Below are 22,782 nucleotides of genomic sequence, written 5' to 3'. Positions count from 1 at the left end.
CAACTCAGGGATTGAAAAAACTGTTAACTTATATAAAATGGTTAAAACAACAAGAAAAAATAATGGAGACTCGAACCAGGACAAGAGTCCAGCTAAAAGTCCTCCAGAGGGCGAAGCACAAAACAACGAGTTCAACATCCAAACATTAGCTAAGGAAATAATAACAGGAGTGAGTAAAGAATTTGAAAAAATTGTAATCAGAACTGCAGGAACAACAAATGAGAATATGGAAGAAAATTCTAATAATCTCATGGTTATTAGAGAGCTGAAAGCTGAAATTGCTGAGCTAAGAAGGCAACTAGCTGAACAAGCTAAAACAGTATCAGAGCAGGGCAACAAAATAGATGAACTCCAGAAAGCAGTAGAGGGCAGAGAGAATAGAATCAATGAGGCTGAAGACAGAATTAGCAAGATTGAGGATGAATTAGAGACAACTAAAGAAGAAGTAAGAGACCTCAAAAAGAGATTAAGAGATGCTGAAAACAACAACAGAGTCCTATGGGATGACTTCAAAAGAAACAATATACGCATTATTGGCTTACCAGAGGAAGAAAGAGAAGGGGAGGAAGAAAGCGTTCTCCAGGCCATAATAGCTGAAAATTTCTCTAGTCTAGACAACACCAAAGACATAAAGATTCAAGAAGCCCAGAGGGTCGCAAACAGAATTAACCCAGACCTAAAGACACCAAGACATGTCATACTTAGATTGGAAAGGAATAAGGATAAAGAAAGGATCCTCAAGGCTGCAAGAGAAAAACAAAGAGTCACCTACAAAGGAAAACCCATAAGATTAGCAGCAGACTTCTCCATACAAACACTACAGGCCAGAAGAGAATGGCAAGATATCTATCGAGTGCTCAATGAGAAAGGCTTTCAGCCAAGAATACTATATCCTGCTAGATTGTCATTCAGACTAGATGGAAGCATCAAAACCTTCTCAGACAAGCAACAGTTGAAGGAAGCAACCATCACCAAGCCTGCCTTGAAAGAAGTTCTGAAAGGTTTCCTATAAACAACCAGACCACCACAAATAGAACATATATCAAAACACTCTAAAACTCTACAAGAATGGCGTTAAAATATCTTCAATCTTTGATATCAATAAATGTCAATGGCCTGAATTCACCTATTAAAAGACACAGAGTAGGAAGATGGATCAGAAAACACAACCCAACAATATGTTGTCTACAGGAAACTCACCTAACGCAACAAGACAAACACAGACTTAAAGTGAAAGGATGGAAAACTATCATTCAAGCCAATGGCCCACAAAAAAGGGCAGGAACAGCTATTCTCATATCTGACATGATAGACTTTAAAATACATAAGATTAAAAAAGATAGGAATGGACACTACTTAATGCTCAGAGGATCAGTCAATCAAGAGGACTTAACAATTATTAATATCTATGCACCCAGTGAGAAGCCATCTAAATACATCAAACTTCTACTGAAAGAGCTACAGCAATATATTAACAGTAACACAATCATAGTAGGGGACTTCAACACCCCACTATCTCAACTTGACAGATCATCCAGGAAGAAAATCAGTAAAGACATAAGGGAGCTAAATGAAGAGATAGATAAACTAGAACTATTGGACATTTTCAGAGTCATTCATCCCAAGAAACTGGAATACACATTTTACTCAAATCCACATGGATCATTCTCAAGGATAGACCATATGTTAGGCCACAAAGACAGCATCAGCCTATTCAAGAGCACTGAAATCATCCCAAGGAAAGCTACCAGAGGAGGGGAGGGGATACGGAGTTCTGGTGGTGGGTATTATGTGAATAAGTACCCCTCTTATCCTATAGTTTAGTCAATGTTTTCTTTTTATAAATAAAAAATTAAGAAAAAAAAAACTTCCTGAAGTGCAGTGTGTGTGTGTGTGTGTGTGTGTGTGTGTGTGTTGGCAGGAAGAGGTTACCTGAGCTTGAACCTGGGTTGTATGCATGGAAAATAGGTGCCATGTGCAGGTAAACTATTTTGCCAACTCCACACCCTCTCATCCCTGGCTCAGGGAGAAAATCCCACCACGGACTTTGCAACATGGATCTTGTTCTGTTTTACGCTGGATAATTCTACTTGGGTTGTTTTGACTCTAGATGTTTTCCCCACATCTTGCCAGTCCTGTGCTATACTCTGGGTCAGCTTAGTTGATGGATGAGGAGGCAGTTCACACTGTAGAATGTCATACATTAAGCTTTGGTATAGATACTGTATCCACATGTGTGGGTCTGTCCCGGCTTTTTCACTGTTCCTGGGGGCACCTGTATCCTTACCATACTCCAGTTTTCCACCAACCCCTTCAGCACCAGCTGTGGGTCTTCAGCTCAGGTGTATCTGGAGCTGGTGCCACCCATCAGGGCTCCTTGCTGTTCTTGGGAGGAGGCGTGTGTGAGCCAGCCCAGCCCAGCCCCCTTCACCTTTACCATATTCCTGCTGTTTCTTTAAATCTCAGTTCATTGCTTTCTCTTGTAGGAAGCTCTCACTGACTAGGTGCCTGGGAAAACTCCAGCACTGCTTCTTCCCCCTGCCATATGCACGATAGTTAGAATCAGTGGTGTTGCAGTGGTGGTGGTGGATAAGATAGCATATTGAGGGAGTCAGGCGGCAGCACAATGGGTTAAGGGCAGGTGGTGCAAAGCACAGAGACCCGAGTAAGGATCCCAGTTCAAGCCCCCAGCTCCCCACCTGCAGGGGAGTTGCTTCACAAGTGGTGAAGCAGGTCTGCAGGTGTCTATCTTTCTCTCCTCCTCTCTGTCTTCCCCTCCTCTCTCCATTTCTCTGTCCTGTCCAACAACAACGACATCAATAATAACTACAACAATAAAACAACAAGGGCAACAAAAGGGAATAAATAAATAAATATTAAAAATAAAAGGTAGCATAATGGTTATGCAAAAGACTTACATGCCTGCAGCCCCAAGGTCCCAGATTCAGCACTCTGTTCTACCATAAACCAGAGCTGAACAGTATTCTGGAAGAAAAGAAATGAGGAGGAGGAAGGGAGAAGAGAGGAAGAAAGTAAGTCAGTGGTGTTGCTGTTGTGGTTGGTTCCTGCCTTCCGGGCGCAGCGTGTGCTAGCCTTTCTCCCTTCTGTGTCCCCATCTCTTGCCATACTGAGCTGGACACCTTGTCACCATGTGGGAGTACTGTGGACCCCACATGGAGGCTGGGGTTCATTCAGCCTGTGGGACCCAGGAGAGGCATCTGTGACTCTGGCTGTTGGTGGATAAAATCTATGACTTGTGACCCTCAGAGGTGAGAGGGTGGGAGAGGGCGACTTAGGAACACCTTGCTGCTGTCTGTCTGCTGGCCTCAGGGCAGAGTGGTGTGACGATGCCCGAGGGTGGGTGCAGACATGCTTCCTGACAGACTTGGCCAAGACCTGGGGCAGAGACACTGTTGTAGGTAGCCTGGGAAAGGAGATGTCTCCCAGCAGCCTGGCTGGAGGAGGGTGGGGCCCCAGTGGGCAGGGCTCTTCCCATGAGTCACTCCTTCCTCCCTGATGGGGAAGGACCTCCCGAGGAGGAGTTCATTTTAGGCTGTGTGACTCAGAGCTGGGAAACTGAATTAACCTGATGGCTCATCTCCACCCCCAGGTGTTGTTCCAACCCCCACGTGCCTGTGCCTGGGTCCCCCCAGGATGGACCTACCCACCCCCTCTCCCCACCCTCGTGCCTTGCTCAGCACCCAGCAGGGCCTGGGAACTAGTGAGTGCTGGGGACCTCCGGTAGCCTCTCGGCAGTGTGTGTGTTGTCTCAAGCCACCCCAAATTCCTGGGCTGTGATGCCATGCTCCTCCTGCACCAGGTCCCAGAGCCTCAGCTGCTGGTGAGGGCCATTGCAGCCCAAAGGCTGGTTCAGAGAGGATCTGCCTTCCTGATGGGCTGGGCCTGGGACTGTGCACTCTGGCGTCCCTAGGTGACAGGACACAGCGGGTCTGGGACCTCAGTGTGGTTGTTCCACTTGCCTCTGGCCACCTCTGGCAGGTGTGTTTCACCTGCTGCGTCAGGCGCAGGTGGCAGCCAGGGTCTCCATAGAAGGGCCTGTGGAACCTGGAAGGTTTTCTGAGGTTCCCCTGGGAGCCAAGGCTGATGTACAAATGACTGAAGGGCTGCTGCGGCAGGGGCTGAGGATGTGGGGCTGAGAGGGAGCAGGTGGGAAGGAGAGAGATCGATCTCAATTAGTGATGTCTGGGGGAGGGTGGCACCTCCTGGGTGAATGTTAATCCTTCCCCAGGCTCCTTTGCTCTGTGGCTCCTGAGATGAAGCTTCCTCCTGGAACTGGGCCGAGAAGGGATGCTGTGTTTGCAGATGGGGGCCAGGACCCCAGGACATTCCCACCCCACCTCTCTGGCCCCTAGGAGCTGCTGTCAGATCAACACCTGTGTTTAGACATAGCAGCTCCTTTCGACAGCCTCCCTGCCAGCGCCCTGCCCACAGCCTTTGGGGGACCTGGCCTCACACTAGTTAGGGCATCCTCAGCACTGGGGAACCCAGAGCTTGGACCCCAAACCTCCATGCATCTGTCAAGGGTCCCCTCCCTTGCAGCTCAGGGTCTCATAGGAAATCCTGGCTACACCATGGAGGTGGAGGGAACATCAGAGAAGAACAGAGGGTGGGGGAGGGGACCCCCTATGTGAGGAGCAGGGGCAGCCATCCAGGTGGCTAGGGTCCCTTTGAGGGTCCTCAGGACTTGCTTTGTAGCTGTTGACAGTCAATTGCAGCTAGCCAGGTAGGGGGAAGTGTCAGGGTGTTTCCCATTTTACAGTGGGGACACTGAGGCATGCAGGGGCCTGGCGGCCAGCCCCATTCTCTCACTTAAAATCACAGAGCCTAGTACCATTCCCCCCATCTGTCCAGTCCATCCTGGGCCCCTGCCACTACTTCTGGGGGCCCCAGGAAAGAAGCCCAGCCTCTCTAGCCTCATGTTTTCTCATCTGTAGGATGAGGTGTTGTGGACCTCACAGAGTCATAGAGACTGAGTGCATGATGCACGGTGAAGCTGGGGGCTGGGTGATCGGACCTGGGAAGGGGATCGTGGCCACTGCCAGAAAGGAACCACAGCACTGGCATCACTGTCCCCCAGCAAGCCAGTCAGGGGGTAGCACATAGAATGAGACACAGAAAGCAAGTAGAGTTTTCATGCACATGTAATCAGCAGTCTTGCATCTGTTTATTGAGATAGCACTCTTGGCTGGAGACAGCTCCTCCCTGAGTAATAATGCACACAAAGGGTTAAGGCATCTTCACACCAACGGAGTGATTTTGTAGGAACACAAGATAATGTCAAACAATACTTCCCATATCATGGGTCCCTGGGCTCCAGCCCTAATTCACCCATCAGCTTTTTCTCAAGGGAATCCATTCTGTAGTCTGCCTCTAAGATGCCTGTCCTGGGCTGCTGGCATGAGGGACAGGGACAGATCTGGTGCACCTTCCTCCTAGAGAAGGCCTGGGGGGCCCACACTGACAGTGAGCCTTGGCAGCAGGGGCACCAGTCCAGGAAGCTCCTCTCTGGCTACCCCTACCTGGACAGTGGCAAGTCTGCCTACAGTAACTGGAAACGGCCCCCAAGTACCACATCTGCTTGAACGTGGCACTGAAGGACTTTGAGATGCAGCCACCCTTGGCTTAGGCAGTTCTAGACCCCCTGACAGATGTGCTTGTCAGATAGGAGAGGAGCCACGGGTTTGGAGAACAGCCACATGAAGATAGTCTCAGAGCAACGCCCCCACCAGCCCAGGATACCCTAGTCCCCGGAGCTGAAGGAGCAGAAATGACCCTCCCCTAGAGCCCCTGTAAAGAGCACAGCCCTATGACACCTGGGCTTTAGACTTGGGTGGGGATTGGCGACCAGGCCAGTGTCCCTCTGTGGCTGGTCCCTGGCCCCCCATACCCTGGCAGTGTTGGAACCTGGAAGGGTACATCCCATCCACTCTGGGCACGGTGATTCATGGCATCTCTACTTGGTTGTAACAGGAATAAGTGCAACATTAGAAAAACCAACCCCACTGGATGGGAGGATCAGAGGGTAGAAGGTTCTGGAACAGAAGTTTCCAGGCTTCAGCGAGCTGAGTAGCACCCTACAGGGACATAGCAGGACAGAGTCTGGGAAGGACAAGGAGCAAATAAGAAGTAGGATTAAGTGGGAGGGAGCAGAGGGGACAGGACAATGGGGGTGGGGGAGGCCCAACACTCGGCCATAGAAGACACATGAATTGTGAAATTGTTCGCAAACATGAGAAACCAACAAGCCACATGGACACAGCCACTCTTTTTTAAAATTTTCTTCTAATCTTTATTTATTGGATAGAGACAATCAGAAATTGAGGGGGAGATAGAGAGGAAGAGAGACACCTGCAGCCCTGCTTCACCACTCGTGAAGCTTTTCCCCTGCAGGTGGGGCCGGGGGCTCAAGCCTGGGTCCTTGTGCACTGTGACATGTACGCTCAGCTAGGTGTGCCACCACCCGGCTGTCCCCACAGCCACTTTTTTTTTTCCGCCTCCAGGGCTATCACTGGGGCTTGGTGCTGGTACTACAGATCCATTGCTCCCGGTGGCCTTTTTTTTTTTTTTCTTCTTTTTTGCCTTCCTCCCTTCCTATTTTGATAGGATGGAGAAACTGAGAGGGACAAGGGAGATAAAGACACCTACAGACCTTGTGAACCCCTTCCATCCCTGCAGGTGAGGTGTGGGGGCTCAAACCCAGGTCCTTGCACACCATAATCTGTGTGCTCAACTAGGTCTGCCGCTCAGCCTGAAATGCCCGATGCACATATGGTGCTTAGAGAAGATGGACACAAAACACCATGTGCTGTGCAGCTGCTGCTGTGAAAGGTTCAGAGCCGGCAAGTCTTCAGAAAGCTGACGGGGTGCCAGGGGGAGAGGAGCAGCATGAGCCATGGATACCTGGGCTGTCCTTCATGGCGAGGGGGGTGTCCTGGGATTAAAGGTGCTGCTCTGCATGTTAGAAATCACTCCATGTTGTAACAAATGTTCTGCCTAGGCCCTGCCTGAGGAATGAGGATGAGGGTGTTAGCTCTGCTGGGCCAGAGATGTGGTTCCAGGCAGGGCGCAACCTCAAGCCTGATGTCTGAATTCCCCCCACACCGAGGATTTTGCAGACTATGGGGACAGATAGATGGATGGATGGACACACACGGACTGTCTCACCCTGACAGACACACACACACACATGCACGCGCGGACTGCCTCACCCTGATGTCTGTTAGGGGCACAAGCGTAACTCCACTTCTTGAAAGACTGTGGCCATTGGGTGTGGACTGAGAAATGGGGTTTGTCTCAGCTTGCTTCTGGCCTTGATCTGGAGCCCTTGGACATGTCCCCATGTGTGCCCATGTGTCTGCCTACAACTCATGGGAGTCCACTCCTGTGTCCCTCCTCCCTGGGCCTGTTCTGAGGTGGCAGTAAGTGATCACCAAGTGGGCTTAAACACAAGATCCATCCTCCCCCAGCACTGTGGTCAGTCTGATACTGGGTGTCAGGACTGCTCTTCCTCTGTGGCCCTGGGGGCCCAGGTTCCCTCAGCTCATGGCTGTACCTCACTTCTGTCTCCATGTTCTCTACTAGGACATTTGCTGTTTGGATTTCAATCTCTTCTACTCCTGCTGGAGGGACTTAGTTTGAACTGATGATGTTAGCACTCGACCTGCTACATAGGGCCATCCCTGAAGATTCAGTTTTGAGGGCAGGTGCCGAGGTTGGAGCTGGGTGGCTGAGTAGACTGTCTCACATCATCCCTGAAGCTCTAGGCCGTAATACCATGCTGTCTGCAGAGATGGCCCGTGTCAGAGGAACCAGCTAGTGCTGTGGGAAATGGTGTTTGACGTACATGTCAGGAAGGACAGGCTTGCAATGCTCTCAGAATCCAGAGGCCCAGTGAGCTGGCAGTGGTTCCCTTGCCACCCTTGTGGTGCCTCACAGCCCCACCCCTCCCCCTAGGTACCATTGAAGGTCAGGTGCCTCAAGAGTAGCCACCCACTGAGAGTCTGTGGCTGCTGGCTGAGCCCCGACATCTCCTCAGAGGTGCACTCTGGGCCCCAGTGGGAGGGCCCTTCTGTATTAAATGCACTCACTTTGATTTAATTTTAGTGTGGGGTTGGCACAGCCAAACTTTTTATATAAGTGTGAATGTATGTATGTAAATACACGTATGATGTTGGGAATTAATGTTTTTGATATTTTCACTAAGCAACAACGTGGAAACCAAATAACGGCCCCCACTGAATTGCTCTCGTCACTGGAGGTCCATGTCACTGGGACAGAGTCGGGGCCTATTCAGAGCTTTGGGAGTGGAGGGGCTTGGCTGTGCTGTCATACTGGGTGTGAGGACAGGCAGAGTCCCCAGGGCTGCAGGTCAGGTATCCCGGCGGCAGTCTGAAGATGGAGTGGCTCAGTTTCTCCCAGAGAAGCTGGGGACGATGAGTATTGTGGAAGCATCAGCCTCCAGCCCTTCTGCACAGATCTTTCCAGGAAGGGGCCATGAAAACCCCAACAGGGAGGAGTGAACCCACTGGCCTGCAGATACAGATGTGCTTCAGATAGATACACTCACCCTAACTTTTGAGGGGATTTAAGGCGAGTTTTTATTTTCAGTGAGAAAGATAAAGGCCAAAGGACTACTCAGCTCTGGCTTATGGTTTTGCTGGGGATTGAACCTCAAGCATTGAAGTTTTATAACCATTATGCTCTCTCGCCAGTTCTTTTTTTAAAAAAAAATATTTATTCCCTTTTGTTGCCCTTGTTTTCTTGTTGTAGTTATTATTATTATTATTATTGATGTCATTGTTGGATAGGACAGAGAGAAATGGAGAGAGAAGGGGAAGACAGAGGGGGAGAGAAAGATAGACACCTGCAGACCTGCTTTACCGCCTGTGAAGCGACTCCCCTGCAGGTGGGGAGCCATGGGCTCGAACCCGGATCCTTAAGCCGGTTCCTGTGCTTTGTGCCACGTGCGTGTAACCAGCTGCTACCGCCCGACTCCCTCTCCCCAGTTCTAAGCAGGTTTTTTGATGCTTATATTTATATAATGTTCCTATTAGTCCTCTAAATAAATTCACTCCTTTAAAAACATAGGACCTTGCTTATTGCCGTCATTTATCGCTCAGGTTACCTTGTCCAATAGCAATTGTCATGGTGGCCCTTGTCAAGCTCCAGCTTGCTGCCCTTGTTTATTTGTGGGTGGTGTGTGTGTGGGGGGGTCCACCTCTAGGTCACAGTCATCTGGTCTGCAGGGTCACTGCGTTTGTTGCCACTGACTGGGAGAATGTCCTGCCTGTTTCTCAGGGAAGAACCTACCCCCTCAGCTGCACTTGAAGAGCCTGTGGAGTAGCATGCCGGTCTAGTCTCCCCCAGGCCTGCGCTTCTGAGTCGAAGGTGTCTAGACTAGTCATTTGCCCTGAGTTCCTTTCCATGGGCTGGTAGCAGGCACCGAGTCCTTCCAGGAGCCTCCTAGCAGATGTGCCTTACCAGTTTATACTGGCCTGTAGTGGATCTGGGCCATAGCAGTGTCACCTGTCCTGTCTTGACCTCCAGGGAGCTCAGAGGCTGATGGGGGCTTGGCCTTTGGACATGTGTCTGTTGACCTCACCTTGGTGCCTAGTTCTTTGTGGCTTCACTTGTCAGGTTCTCATCAGAATACAGGCTGGCTCGTCAGTTACCCTACACAAGTTCTGCCCCTCAGCTGTTCATTTCCTATCAGGGCAGGTCATGTAAGCAACTGCTTGTAAGGGGATAGGGGGCTATGGGGGAAGGACCAAACTCTGGTCTGTAAACATAACATGGGATGTTCCTTCAGTCAGAAGGCAGGCTACCCTCTGGAAGGCATCTCTGCTCAAACCAGCACCCTGCTCTTGGTGGGGTCTGCCCTGTTCCAGAGAGGCCTGCAGGGTAGGTGGCTTGGTGTTTGCTGAATGAATGTGTGAGGGAGATCTGAGTGCCCCACCCACCATCCCAGCCCCATGGACATGGAGGTTGGTGAACCCACCTCATGTCCACCTCTCCACCAGGACGTCCCACTCCCGGGCCAAGGCCGAGGCGGCACTCACAGCAGCTCAGAAAGCCCAGGAGGAAGCACGCATCGCCAGGATCACTGCCAAAGAGTTCTCCCCTTCCTTCCAGCACAGGGAAAATGGTGAGTCCCAGCAGGTGGGGTATGCCTGCTCCGGTGTCCCTGACCCCCTCAAGTCTCCAGTGGGCACAGAGGGTCTCTCTCCTCCACGATGGGGCATGTCTGCACATGGGACCTGGTGCACTCCTTCCTGGACACACACATCAGTGTGCAACTGTAGAACTTTCTGTGATGGTGGAATTGTTTTAACAAGGTAGTGCCCAGCCCTGTGGGAGTTATAAGCAAAAAAAAAAAAAAAAACTCATTTTTCAGTGAAATACAAACAACACATGTGGCTAAAGCTCTGAATCAGGGAGGTCATCCCCTCCCATCCTTTGAGGGAGCTGTAAGGGTGATGGAGCCATTGCAGCTGGCCAGACTGACCCTTGCCTCTCCCTCTGAGTGGAATTATAGCTGTCTGGGAGGGCACATGGGTTAGTAATGCTGGACCTGTTGGGATCCTCACAGCCTGCCTGGTGCCCATCTCCATGCCCTTCTCCTAGTTTTCTGGTAAGCTGCTTCTGGTAGAAACTCAAACTTGTGACAGTCCTCCAAGACTCACACACCCAATGGCTGTTCAGGCAGATGCTAGTGGAAGTCCTTCTGTGTTTTGAGCCTGCAGTGAGAGGGGCAAGCCCCGGGCCACAGTGGTCCGGGGGTCCTTGTGTTAGACATCTGGGGGACTCGTAACACGTCCCAGGGCTTTTTCTTCGTAGACAGGCTGCTTCCAGCCCAGGTCCAATGAGATAACAAGGGGCAGTGTGCCTCTGGCCCCTAGAGCCTCCTGGTTCAGTCCGTAAGGGACTGAATCCACGTGGTACTCTCAAGGCGAACAGCTGATCAGGGTTTGATAGAGCTGCCAATTTCCACTCTCACTCACCTGCTGTGGGTGGCTAAACATGCATGTCAGAAAGGGACTAATGTAGGGACCCAAATGCTGGCTTGGTGGCTCTGAGTCCTAGCTCCTCATGACCACTGGCCCCGCTGCTCAAAGCCTGTTTCTCATCTCAAAGGGAAAGAGACTAAATGATATGTAGGGTCTGGAAAGTTGAACAGTGGTTCAAGATTTATATCCACAGGGGTTCCTGAACCTGAGTTTCTAGAGATATTCTACAGATGTGATTAAATCTGAGAGTGTCCCAAGACCAAGGAAGACACACAGCAAGAAGAGGGGCAACAGGACATGGCCCCCACGCCAAGGACACCAGCAACCTGAGAGGTTGGAGGGATGGATCTGGAACAGATCCTCCCATGAAGTCCAGAACTCTCCTGGCCACATCTGAATTTTGGACCTAGGCTCTATAGAATTAGGATAGATTAGGTGTCCACTGTTTTGAGCCACTGGGTTGTGGCCCTTTCTCAAGGAAGCTACAGGAAGAAAGCACCACTGCCTAGAGATGCACCTTCTAAGGCCCCAATGGAGAGGCCATGCTGATGTCAAGTTTGGAGCTGCTTCACAGATAGCATCTGGTTGGAGTGACTGCCCAAAGTACAGGTCTACTCATCCCATAGGGAAGGTTGCTCCTGCAGGATGGGGTGTCTCCTGCCTCCACACCTGTGACTCCTGGTCCTGCTCCTCTGAGCTCAGAGAGTCAAAAACCCACAAGGTTACTAAGTGATGGGACTCTAGTTGAGGGGACTGAGTGGCCTGAAAACCCCAGATGAAGGTACCGGACGCTAGTTACCAATGCGTTGTGGTCAGCCCCATCTCTTCACCAAGACATTTCTATCATATTTCATCATCAGGGACAGCACATGCTCTGGAGTTAGCATTAGCAGACAGTTTCCTGCTAGGAACAGTGGTCAGGGTGCTGGAGCCAGGCCAGGGTATAGGAAATCTGTGGAGTCCCTGTAGGCAGTATGAGCACTGGGCGTGGATGGGGCTCGGTACTGAGGGCACACTCCAGCCCAGAGGCGGGATGACTGAACACCACCAGCTGCAGCTTCCAAGATAGACATAGGGTGACATCCACCTCCAGCACTCATGGCCCCTCCTATGGAACAGCCAGGATGACCACCCAGAAGGGTCTGTAGCCCCCATAGCTATCCTTAAAACTCAGCAGCAAAGGGGACCAGTGGCCATGCAGGACTGTGGGGTCATGCCCCACCCCAGTACACAGTAGCAACAGAAGAAAAGTCATTGTTGTCCCCACATAGAGTCTGACCCAGGTCACCAACACAGGGGTGTTCCAGTGACCTCAACTGGTGACCTTCTCAGAACTGACAGCCTGTAGGTCACCTAACACCAGAGGCCTCCTTTCATCCTCAGAAACCATATCAAGGTGGGACCCAAGATTCAGGAACGGGTCCTAGTCTATTTACCTGGGTCTCCTTGAGTTGCTGTCCACCACTGAACCCCCTGCTCCCAGACCTAACACCAGCTGTTCACCCTCAAAGCTGCCATGGGTGAGGGGTTGGGGTTCCACAGAGGGGCCTTGGGAGCTGCTGTTCCTGCCTCCCCCCACCCCCACCACAGTGGCAGACAGCTAGTGCCTCTGAGCTGGGCTAGCCTAAGGACCCGGTGCTTGGGCGAGGAGGGGCTCCAGCACAGGGAGTGGCGGGGTAACCTGCCTGTCCTTCCTCCCTTTAAGGACTTGAGTACCAGCGGCCGAAGCACCAGCTCTCTAGTGACGACATGGAGGTGCTCTCCACTGGGACACCCCTGCCGCAGGAGAGCCCTGAGCTGTACCGCAAGGGCACCACCCCCTCGGACCTGACCCCAGACGACAGTCCCCAGCAGAGCTTCCCCACCAGCCCCTCGGCCAGCCCACCCGCCGCCCCAGTCCTGCGGAATAAGGTGGCCCACTTCTCCCGGCAGGTGTCGGTGGATGAAGAGCGGGGTGGGGACATCCAGATGCTCCTAGAGAGCCGGGCTGGCGACCACACCCGCAACAGCTGGGGGGAGGACAAGGTCTGCAGCTCCAGGAGCGTGCGTGGTGGTGCCCTGCGCAGTGGCCAGCCCCCAGATGACTTCCGCGCCCGGGGCTTGGGCCACAAGCAACCCGGCAACCCCAAGCCCCGGGAGCGGCGGACGGAGTCACCCCCCTCGTTCTCCTGGACTTCTCACCACCGGGGTGGCAACCCCAGCTGCGGGGGTGCCAAGCTGCTGGAGCTAGATGAGGAGAAACTGAGCAACTACGAGATGGAGATGAAACCCCTTCTGCGGGTGGATGCCTATGGACCAGAGGGGCACCCCCAGAAAAGACGCTACAGCAAGGGAGGTGCCTGCCGAGGTGCTGGGGATGACCATCGCTCTGACGACCGGGGCTTTGGAGCACAGAGACTACGGTCCAAGGTCCAGAACAAGGAGAATGTCCGGCCGGCCTCTGCAGCAGAGCCTGCGGTGCAGAGACTGGAGAGCCTGCGGTTGGGAGAGCGGTCTGAGCCCCGACTGCTGCGCTGGGACCTCACCTTCTCCCCACCCCAGAGGTCCTCACCTGTGGCACTGGAGTCAGATGAAGAGAACGGGGACGAGCTCAAGTCCAGCACAGTAAGTGGGCACAGGCAGTCCATCTTGGGACTGTCTCCAGTGAGGCGTTAGAGGAACTGATGCGGGTGGGGGTGGGGGGTGCTCTCTGAGGGGTGGAGCCTGCTCTCCTGGGCTTGGGACTCTTCCCCAGAGGAGGCCGACACTTAAAATCCTTTAAGCAAAAAACACTTTGGAGGAATGAGGGGTTAGAAACCCCCACCCACCAGGCAGCATGGAAACCCATTTCTCCCCTGATGTTCAAACCTTTTGGTTCCTTCAAACACTTCCCCACCCCTTACTGTGTCTACCAGCAAAGAACTGGACAGTTTTGTCCAGGTCACATCTTTCATGTGGGCAGCACAGAGATCTTACTGTGTAGGCTCCACCCAGAGAACAGAGTTGGGGGTCCCCAAGTGTGGCCACAGTGGAGGCATTGGCCTCCCCAATCCCAGAGTAATATCAGCTCCCACCCTCTCTGCACCCACCCCACCCCACCCCCAGCAAGGGGTAGGGGGGACTGGGACTGTGAGAACCCTGAGACTTGGTCCTAAACATGGGTAGCTTGTAAGGAAGAGTGAAGCCCCCTGAGAAGGGCTGTGTAGTGGGAAGAAGCCTATGTGAGAGGGAACCTGCTGTGCTTCCACCTGTGAGCAGAGGCCCTGCTCATATAGCTGCACACATGACTCTACAATCCACCCAAACTCTGGGGACTGCTGAGCCTCACCTGAGCCAGAAGGATGTGATCTCAGTATGAGGCCTCTTGTATGAGGCCAGGAGCACTGACTGCATCCTGGCCAGCTTGATGGGTTGCTTCCTAGGGTGGCCCTTGAAGACACAGCCTATCTCACTAGTGACCTGGAGCTAAAATGCTCCTGCACTCCCTGTCCCTAAGTCACCCTAAGAACAGCTCATACACTCACTCCTGTCCCTCACTGCAGCAGCCAGTGGAACTGGTGTGTATACTGTGTAGTTTTTTATATTTTGGTTTATTTATTTATTTATTTAATTTTTGCCTCCAGGGTTATCGCTGGGGCCTGGTGCCTGCACTACGAATCCACTGCTCCTGGAGGCCATTTTTTCCATTTTGTTGCCATTGTTGTTGGATAGGACAAAGAGAAATCCAGAGAGGAAGGGAAGACAGACAACTGCAGACCTGCTTCACCACCTGTGAAGCGACCCTCCTGCCGGGGGTGGGGGGCAAACTGGGATCCTTATGCCAGTCAGTGTGCTTTGCACCATGTGTGCTTAACCTGGTATGCTACTGCTTGGCCCCTTACTGTATAGTTGTTTTAATAGCAGTTGATGGGCAAGGGAGAGAGGTACAGGAATGGGAGGGCATTTACATTTAGCTACTTAGTACTATTGGTACTTTGAGAGAAGGTCCCAAGGGCAGGTGTGTGTCTGGCATTCAGCCAGGAGCCTGCAACTCCTCTGGGAGAATACTGGGATTTATCCTAAGCATGGGCAGTTTGTAGAAAAGAGCAGAGCGCCCTGAGCACAGCTGTGCTCGGCAGGTGCACACACAAGAAGGGGCTTTCTTACAGAGGCTTTGCCCTGGAGCAGAACTCTGTCCCCAAGATAGACGCATGGGGCAGGAGGCTGTGGGCTGGTGTTCCTACCCTAGAAGGGCTGGGAGTAGAGCCTGGACCCCCAAAGCACAGTATAGAAGAGGAAAAAAAAAATTCTAAAGAAGGCATGATTTTAGAGGCACCCAGGTCTGTGCACAGCAGTTATGCAAAAAGACTTTCATGCCTAAGGCTCCAAGGTCACAGGCTCAATCTCCAACACTACCATAAACCAGAACTGAGCAGTGCTATGGTAAAAACCAAATGAATAAACAAAACTAGAGGTGTTCTCCCATCGCCAGCTTTGGGAAGCGGGGGACTTTTGGGGAAGTCTCAGGCTGGATGAGTGGCCTGTGTCCAGAGCTGGAGACAGGAGTCATGCAGGTGTGAGGGCGCCAGGAAGAACTGAGTTTTCAGAATCACAAGAATCCAAAGACTGTTGTCTCTGAAGTCTGTGGGAAGCCTTCTCTGCACTCTGACGGGTCTCATGCTATGAAGAGCTGTGGATGACCCACAGCTCACACCTTCCTAGAATCCTCACTGGTCTAGAAGGGGAGATGGCCCAGTGTGCTGGGAATCACCTTGTGCTCTCTTGTCCTTCTGTTCCAGGGCTCAGCTCCCATCCTCGTAGCCATGGTGATCTTGCTAAACATCGGAGTCGCCATCTTGTTTATTAATTTTTTCATCTGATGAGGTGGTTGCGCTAGCAAAACTAAGTTGGTGTACAAAAGGGGGATGCGAACAGCAGAACCACGCAAAGGGAAGGATCATAGTTCAGCCCAACGACTTCCAGTCTTTTCACAGGACAACATGATTGGGTATTATCACAGTTTGCCTTTTTTTCTGGGTAATGTTTTTTGGATTTTAGCCAAAATTCCTTGCTTGTATAACACTATGCTGTGTGGCATGGCAGAAGGAGGCCAGCACGCCGACCCTCCAGCTTGATGTGGAAAGAAAAAGGATCCCAGCAAACCTATGGTGAAGGACAGTTGTGTCGCACTCCAGGTGGGGTGTAGGGTAGGGTAGCCCGAGTAAGAGCCTCCCAGTGTCAGCTACACCAGGAGACACAAGGCACAAGGAAGGGCAAGTGCTCTCTCTGTGGTGGGAGAGCTGGGGTGTGCGTGGGGCATTGGAGATCAGGCACCCCACAGGGGCCTGGTTTGTTTGAAGCTACTGTGCTCAGAAGGAAGCAGGGCTACCCTCTTAACTCCTCCTCCAACACCATGTCTTCGGTACTGCCCTGAACCCTAGTTGAACCTTTTCTGTCGTCTCCTTCCCCACCCCATTCCCAACCACCAGACCCCAGGAAGCCTGATGGGGGGGGGGGGGAGGTTTAAGCGAAGACAGTGATGTCACACCTATAAGACCTGCACATTGGTGACAGTGGCTTCCCTCCCTGTCACTACCTGCCTTCCCCATTTTCACATTCATCTGGTGCCTGCCCTGACTTCCCTGACAGGTTGGCATATTCCGTCCTGATGTCTCTTTCCTGCTCTGGTCCCCAGGGCAGGAGTGGGGTGGAAATTTCTGAAGCTGTCACATAGTCTCCCCACCCACACATGTACACAGTAATTGGTTCAAGAACAGGTTCCTGGTGCCTCTGCCTTCACCCAAACAAAAGGAAAAAGGTTCCGGAATATCTGAGTGCCCATCTGGCACTATGCCAGCCCCAGCCAGCACGATGGATATGTCCACGGGCATGGCCACCTGCAGGTCACCCTGTGCCCCTGCCTGGGAAGGTTCTTAGTGTGATTTCCCATGTCTGGGGAACAGCCCATTCTGTGGACTCTGCCTTGCTTTGCTTATGTTTAGCTGTTTCTCTGCTAACTTTCAAGCAGATTTCTTTACTACACTGCACTGGATTGCTATATTTTTAACCAGAAATAAACTAAAGATTAGAGCATGTTCCAGTTAAATACAGTTTTTCTTTTCCATTACACTTCCTCTCCCCATTCCTTCTTAGAGTTTGGCTTGGGGAGTGGGGACACAAGAAAGGGAAGGAGAGCCACAGGAAGTGCCTTTCTGTTTACTGTTCACTTTCTAAGGACACATGACATGTCTGTATGTCCCGCTGCTCCATGCCTCTTTTTGTACCAGGTGGCTGCTACTGAGCCACATGCAGACTCCTCCTCACAGCTGAGAATCATCATGCTGAGATGCATGTTTGAAATTCCATGGCAACTCCCTAGACTCTGGAGGGTTGTCTGGTCCAGCACCTGTGAGACACTGTGCCTGGGAATGCAGGGTATATTTACATGCAAACATTCAAGGTGAAGGGCCAGGTAAGAAAGCACACTGCCATTCAGGCAGGTGGTAGTGGCTTCTGGAGGAATGGCTGGTGTACGAGAACCGTACCACTCGTCCGCCTGCTGCCAACAACCTCCTCCCTTCTCAGCCTATAGGCACTCCTGGTGAATTCAAGGGAGTTCCATCGAAACCAAACTATAGAGTGTGAGATTGTCAGAAGGTGTTTCCAGCTGGTCTCCATACATATGGTGGCTCCCTAAGCCAGGTCCCTGGTAGCTCCTCTCATCCCGATGGCTGATACCTAATGGAGTCACAGGGAGCCCAGGTCCTGTGGCCCCAGCAATACCCACTGTACCAGACAATCCCTTAAGCTTCCTGAAGGACACCATGGTCAAACCCAGACCAGCCTCTCACAGCTCTGCCAAAGTTCTCCTGCCAGACTTAGGATCCATCTGAGCCAATACAACTCCTTGTTGATGGGCACCTGCAGCCTACACACACTTCCTGACTTAAAACATCTGGGAAACAATGCTGACTGCACAGTTCCTCGGTGCACCTAGAACTGAGCATCAAAGACAAGCTGATTTCCTGCTCTAAGAGTCAGAGGTGACAGCTCACTAAAGGCCTGGGGACAACTAGTCACTTTCCTCCAACAACAACAACAACAACAAAAAACTAGTCCCTGCTCTTTGCAGCCAAGGGGTTTTTCCTGGGGGAGGGAGGGTTATTGGTGATCTCCACATTCCAGAACTCCCCAGTTCCACATCTTCTGTGGTGCTTTAAGACCCACTGAAGCAGCTCCCCTTCTCCACTTTGGTCCCTCAATGAGTTGCACTGTCACCAAACTGCTTGTTTATGCCAAGAAATCACAAGACAAAATCACAGTAAGTACCCACTCACATCTTAAAACTACTTTGAGGGAGTTTTACTTCATTTGTTATTCCCTCAGTTTTCACTCAACATCAGCCCAACTCCAAGAAAACCACTATAAAAACTTTTGATGAGCCCTACAAAAAATTCACCTTCCTTCAGGCCAACCAAAAGGCATGCCAGTATTCCTCACCTTGTCTTTCTGTCTGTCTAGTGTGGTGCTCATAAGGGAGATGTGGTCAGCTGATGAACATCCATAGGGGAATCCACTGATGGGGTGACCATTAAGAGGTGGCTGACCGATGACAGCTCATCAACAGGAAGGCGTGGCAGGATGGATGTCCACAGGCCCATCCAGGAACAGGATGGGCACCCACAAGCCCTCACTGGCATGAAGCATAGTGATCCCCACTTGCCCTGCCTGGCCACACAGGAAGTATCTACTTGTGCTGTAGTCCAGCATCAAGTGTCCAGCACACGAGTGTCTGACAGGGTGTGGAGTGTCTGCCTGAGCTCTGGGGGAATGGCTCCTCTTGGGGACTCACACTGGTATGCCCCTCTCCTCTGCTCCACACACTAGGGAACATTTTGTATTTTAGCTATAATTAATTAGTAGCAGAGGTAGTGCCCATTCTAGATGTTTGTCACTGAATCCTGGTGGCGTCTGTCTCTTTCTAAAACCGTATTCAAGAACAACCAAGGACAGGATACCAAGAAGCTTGATGCACCCCAACTTTCTTCTTTGGGTTTTCTCTTACAACTTGTTTGGTTCAAAATATTCTCCAAACTCTCCTAGTTACGGACACCTCCAAAAGAGATGGTTTCTGCTAACAGATAGCTGTGTTGGGGCTTACAAGAGTTTCTAAAGATTCCCAAAGCATTGATACCTGAGGCTCAATGGTCCTAGGTTCAATCCCCAGCATCACCATAAGCCAGAGCTGAGCATTGCTATGGTTTAATTAAAAAAAAGAAAAAATTGCCAAAGCAGTAGCAGATGGGTGAGAAGATAATACAGTGATTATGCAAGACTTTCACATGTGAGGTTCTGAAATCCCAATTCAATCCCTGGCAACACCAAGACCCAGAATTAAGCAGTATGCTGGTAAACAAAACAAATCCAAGCAAGAGCGGAAAGTCGCTACTGCACACTCAGGTGACAGGCTGTTCTAGTAGCAAGGTCTGTGGGTTCCTGGGGCTGCATGACAATCCTGTCATATCCTAGTATATCTGACTCTGCTCAGAAGGTCTGAATGCCCAGCCATAAATAATAGGGGTCTGAATAACGGAATGCCCAGCCATAAATAATAGGGGGAAGTGCCCCATTCTACCACAAAGCACAGTCCATGTCCAGCCTGGCCTCTCTAGCCACTAGCAGCTTTATGGGTAGTGTACCCAGAGGAGGCTGAAGGACAAACAAGTAGGCTTCTTGCTTCTGATTAGCTCTCAGAGAGCCCAGCCCCGAGGCCAGGTAGATGGAGTGGGGCTGCTTCTAGGACCAGCACAGTCCACCTCCTGTCCCCCTTCTCCAAGCAGAGCTTCCCTACCCAAGCCTGCTCCACCAAGAATACATCCACACTCATCTAATTTCCAGGATATGCTGTTTCAGATAGCAAATAGGATACCGACCCTGGGTTTCAGGTATTTATGATGAAAAATATACCAGGTGTGAATTCAAAATCCAGCTTTGTGCCCAGATAAACTCCTGAAAGCAGGCCTCTGCCTTTAGCCCACAAGCAGCAGGCGCCAGACCGATGTTAGCACATGAAGGCTGTGATGGGCTTCCTGTTCCTAGGCTACCAGGGATATCTGGCCTCCCTTCTTCTTTGTCACTTTTGAAGGCCAACCTTGAGACCAAAGGAGAAAGGACTGGAAGAAGCTTCCCCCTCCCTCCCTAGAAAGGCTATCTGTAGGGGTGCCGTTCAGAGACCCAGTTACCCTTAAACTCCAAGAACTTTTAAAATGGAGATCCCCAAGCAAAGCCCAGAGGCAGAGAGAGGGCACCTCCAAGGGCACTTTATTTCATTGATGACTAAAAAAGAGCAGTGTGGCTGCTGTTGGTGGGTTCTGAAATCAAGCCCGTGCACAGATGGTCAGAACACCAGCCCCACAGAGCCTTCCAGTTCTCTCAGTCAAGTAAGGAGTCTTGTGTGCACTTTACAGTCAGGGGTCCCAGCCAGGTATAGGGTAGTCTGCCTGTGAGGAACGGAAAGGTGCTTGTTACCTGCTGGCCCTGTGGGTGGCTCACACTGATCCATTGAAGAAAGTCTTTGCCTTGGTGTGGGCCAGTTTCAGCACCGCCTTCCCCTTGACATTGGGCCCAGCGTCATCCTGGGCAAGCTGTATCCAATGTTGCTCAGTCCTGGTGAGGTAGTCTGTGAAACTTTCATTGGGTGTCACCTGGGGGTGGGGCTGCTCTTCTGTAAGAAAGAGAAAAAAAAGTGTTCATTCCAAGAGGCTGATTGGTCGGTTGGGGAGGTCACATGCCAGCTGCCTTATAAGATCACATTTACTTGCATAATTTTACCTTGAAGACACTTTTATCAGAGAAGCCACCACAGTACTTCAAAAGCAAGTTACTCAAATGTACTCTAAATGTTTTTTAAAAACTCAAATCTAGATTATGAAAGAGCACAAGCACAAAATAATCCAATTATAATAATTTATTAAACCCTGTGTTTGAGCCCCAACACCAGCATTAAGGAAATGGTACAGTAGTGCCATCTTTCTGTCTCCCTCTATCTAAAAATCAACTCCTCCCAAATATACTGAACCATTAAAACCTACAATATGTAAAGCATGTGTCTTACACACCTCAGACTTTGGGTTCAATCACTGGTACCACATAAGAGTGCAGCACGTGTAGGGGTGTGGGTGTGTGTGTGTGTGTGTGTGTGTGTGTGTGTGTGTGTGTTTGATGAAGTACTGTCCGTGTCTCTCTCCTCTGTCTCAGGTGTGTGTGTGTGTTTGATGAAGTACTGTCCATGTCTCTCTCCTCTGTCTCTACCTCTTTCCTGTGTGTATAGAATTTAAAAACTGTTGGAAAAGCCGCTGAGCATCATACATTCCTGAAGCCCTGGCCCCAGATAGGAGAGTCACGGATTGCACTAGGGAGAACTCCATGGATGGTAGCCTGGTGATCTGGCCTCTCTCCCTTTCCTCTGTATCATATCTCTCTCAAGAAAATACAGGATAAAGCTGGGCTTGGGAGGTGGTGTAACGTACTGCACCTGCACAAAACTCTAAGCTCATTCCCTGATACCACATTGGAGGAAAAAGAAAAAAAAAATCAAATCCAAAGTCTTGAGCTGGGTACTTATTGGCTCAGTGGGTCTTGGCACGTGCGAGGCCCCACATTCAGTTCCTGGTGCTACGGGCCAAAGTTACGCTCTGGTCTCTTTCTTCGTCTCTCTCATAAAATAAGTAAAATATAAATCTTACTTAAAACAAAAACAACTATGAGGACTTTTTTTCTGTAAGAATTAAGACTCTAGGGGATGGGCAGTGGCATATTCAGTCACATACAATCACATGAACTCAGGCTCGCCACATGCGGGGGAGTAGGGGGGAGCTTCACAAGTGGTGAAGAGTGTCCATCTCCCCCCATGCCTCCCAACTTCGCTGTTTCTACCCAAAATAAATAATATTAAGAAAAAAGAAAAGGACGAGGAGGAAGGATGCCAACTCTGGTGGCCTGGGAGGTAGCACCCTCTAGCACGAGGTCTGAGTTTGATCCTGGCAGCACGTATGGCTCGTTCTTTCTCCCTGCCGCTGTCATGAACACATAAAGAAATCTTAAAAACATCTTTGGGACTTTGGGAGAGAAGCGGCCCTAAGCTTTAAGCAGGGTGCTGGCACTCAGGCTCTGGACAGCTGTGCACCAAGCTCCTCCTCAGTGGGACTACAGCTGGCCACTCACCTCCAGCTTCCTGGTCACTATCCTGTCCGCTGTCCTCGTCATCTTCATCCTCCTCTTCCTCATCATCTTCTCCACCTTCAGCACCTTCCACTTCATCGCTGTCCTCCTCTGAATCAGTCTCCTCAAGCCACTCCTGAGCTTCTGGGGGAAAAAAAAGTGAGGGTGTCACAATAGCTAGTGTAGGGTGTGAGCTTTCAGGAGAGCAGAGGTACTTCCAAGAGCTCCACTTTCTCAGTACACACGTGTCCCCTGCCCCAATGACAGCTGGATCCTCACGCCCTAGATTTAGAAGCAGAGATGGGAAAGACAGTGAGACCAGCGCACCACCACACCTCCAGACAGTACCCACTCCAGAGCCTCCTCTGAGGGTTCTGGTACCTTTCCCTCAACATGTGGTCTTGGCTTTGTTGTAGTCTCAGATCTTAAAGGCATAAGCAGAGGCTTGAGCCCAGTTGAAGCCCTAGTGCTCTGACTGCAGGGAAGGACTGCAGGTGTGGATGAGGAGACAGAGGTTTAAATTAAGGGCCTGCAGGTTGCACATAAGTCTGGCTGGTGGCACAAAGCAGGCTACTGA

At 51.0% G+C, this 22,782-nt stretch overlaps 2 protein-coding genes across 3 annotated transcripts in view; one reads left to right on the top strand and one right to left on the bottom strand.

Annotated features, from left to right (window-relative positions):
* The window catches only part of JPH3 (junctophilin 3), a 103,076-nt gene that overhangs the window by 61,367 nt on the left and 18,927 nt on the right, over positions 1-22,782 (top strand). Inside the window, exons 3-5 of one of the 2 annotated variants that reach the window (XM_007531433.3) lie at positions 10,041-10,165; positions 12,733-13,631; positions 15,785-17,080. In XM_007531433.3, coding sequence (XP_007531495.2) covers positions 10,041-10,165; positions 12,733-13,631; positions 15,785-15,865 — 1,105 coding nt within the window. In that variant the 3' untranslated portion in view covers positions 15,866-17,080. Of the gene's footprint in view, positions 1-10,040; positions 10,166-12,732; positions 13,632-15,784; positions 17,081-22,782 lie in introns of those variants that run through there. The other variant, XM_060185035.1, reaches the window with a different exon arrangement.
* KLHDC4 (kelch domain containing 4) overlaps positions 20,282-22,782 on the bottom strand; it is a 35,246-nt gene continuing 32,745 nt past the window's right edge. The window contains exons 11-12 of the mRNA XM_016191719.2: positions 22,209-22,349; positions 20,282-20,709 (exon numbers count right to left, since the gene is read on the bottom strand). Of these exons, the coding sequence (XP_016047205.1) occupies positions 20,534-20,709; positions 22,209-22,349 (317 nt within the window). The 3' untranslated portion in view covers positions 20,282-20,533. The remainder of the gene's footprint in view (positions 20,710-22,208; positions 22,350-22,782) is intronic.

The sequence above is a fragment of the Erinaceus europaeus genome, chromosome 2 (assembly GCF_950295315.1).
Source record: "Erinaceus europaeus chromosome 2, mEriEur2.1, whole genome shotgun sequence".
Classification (NCBI taxonomy): Eukaryota; Metazoa; Chordata; class Mammalia; order Eulipotyphla; family Erinaceidae; genus Erinaceus; species Erinaceus europaeus.
Note: the sequence above shows the minus strand (reverse complement) of the source record. Positions and strands in the feature narration are given on the sequence as shown.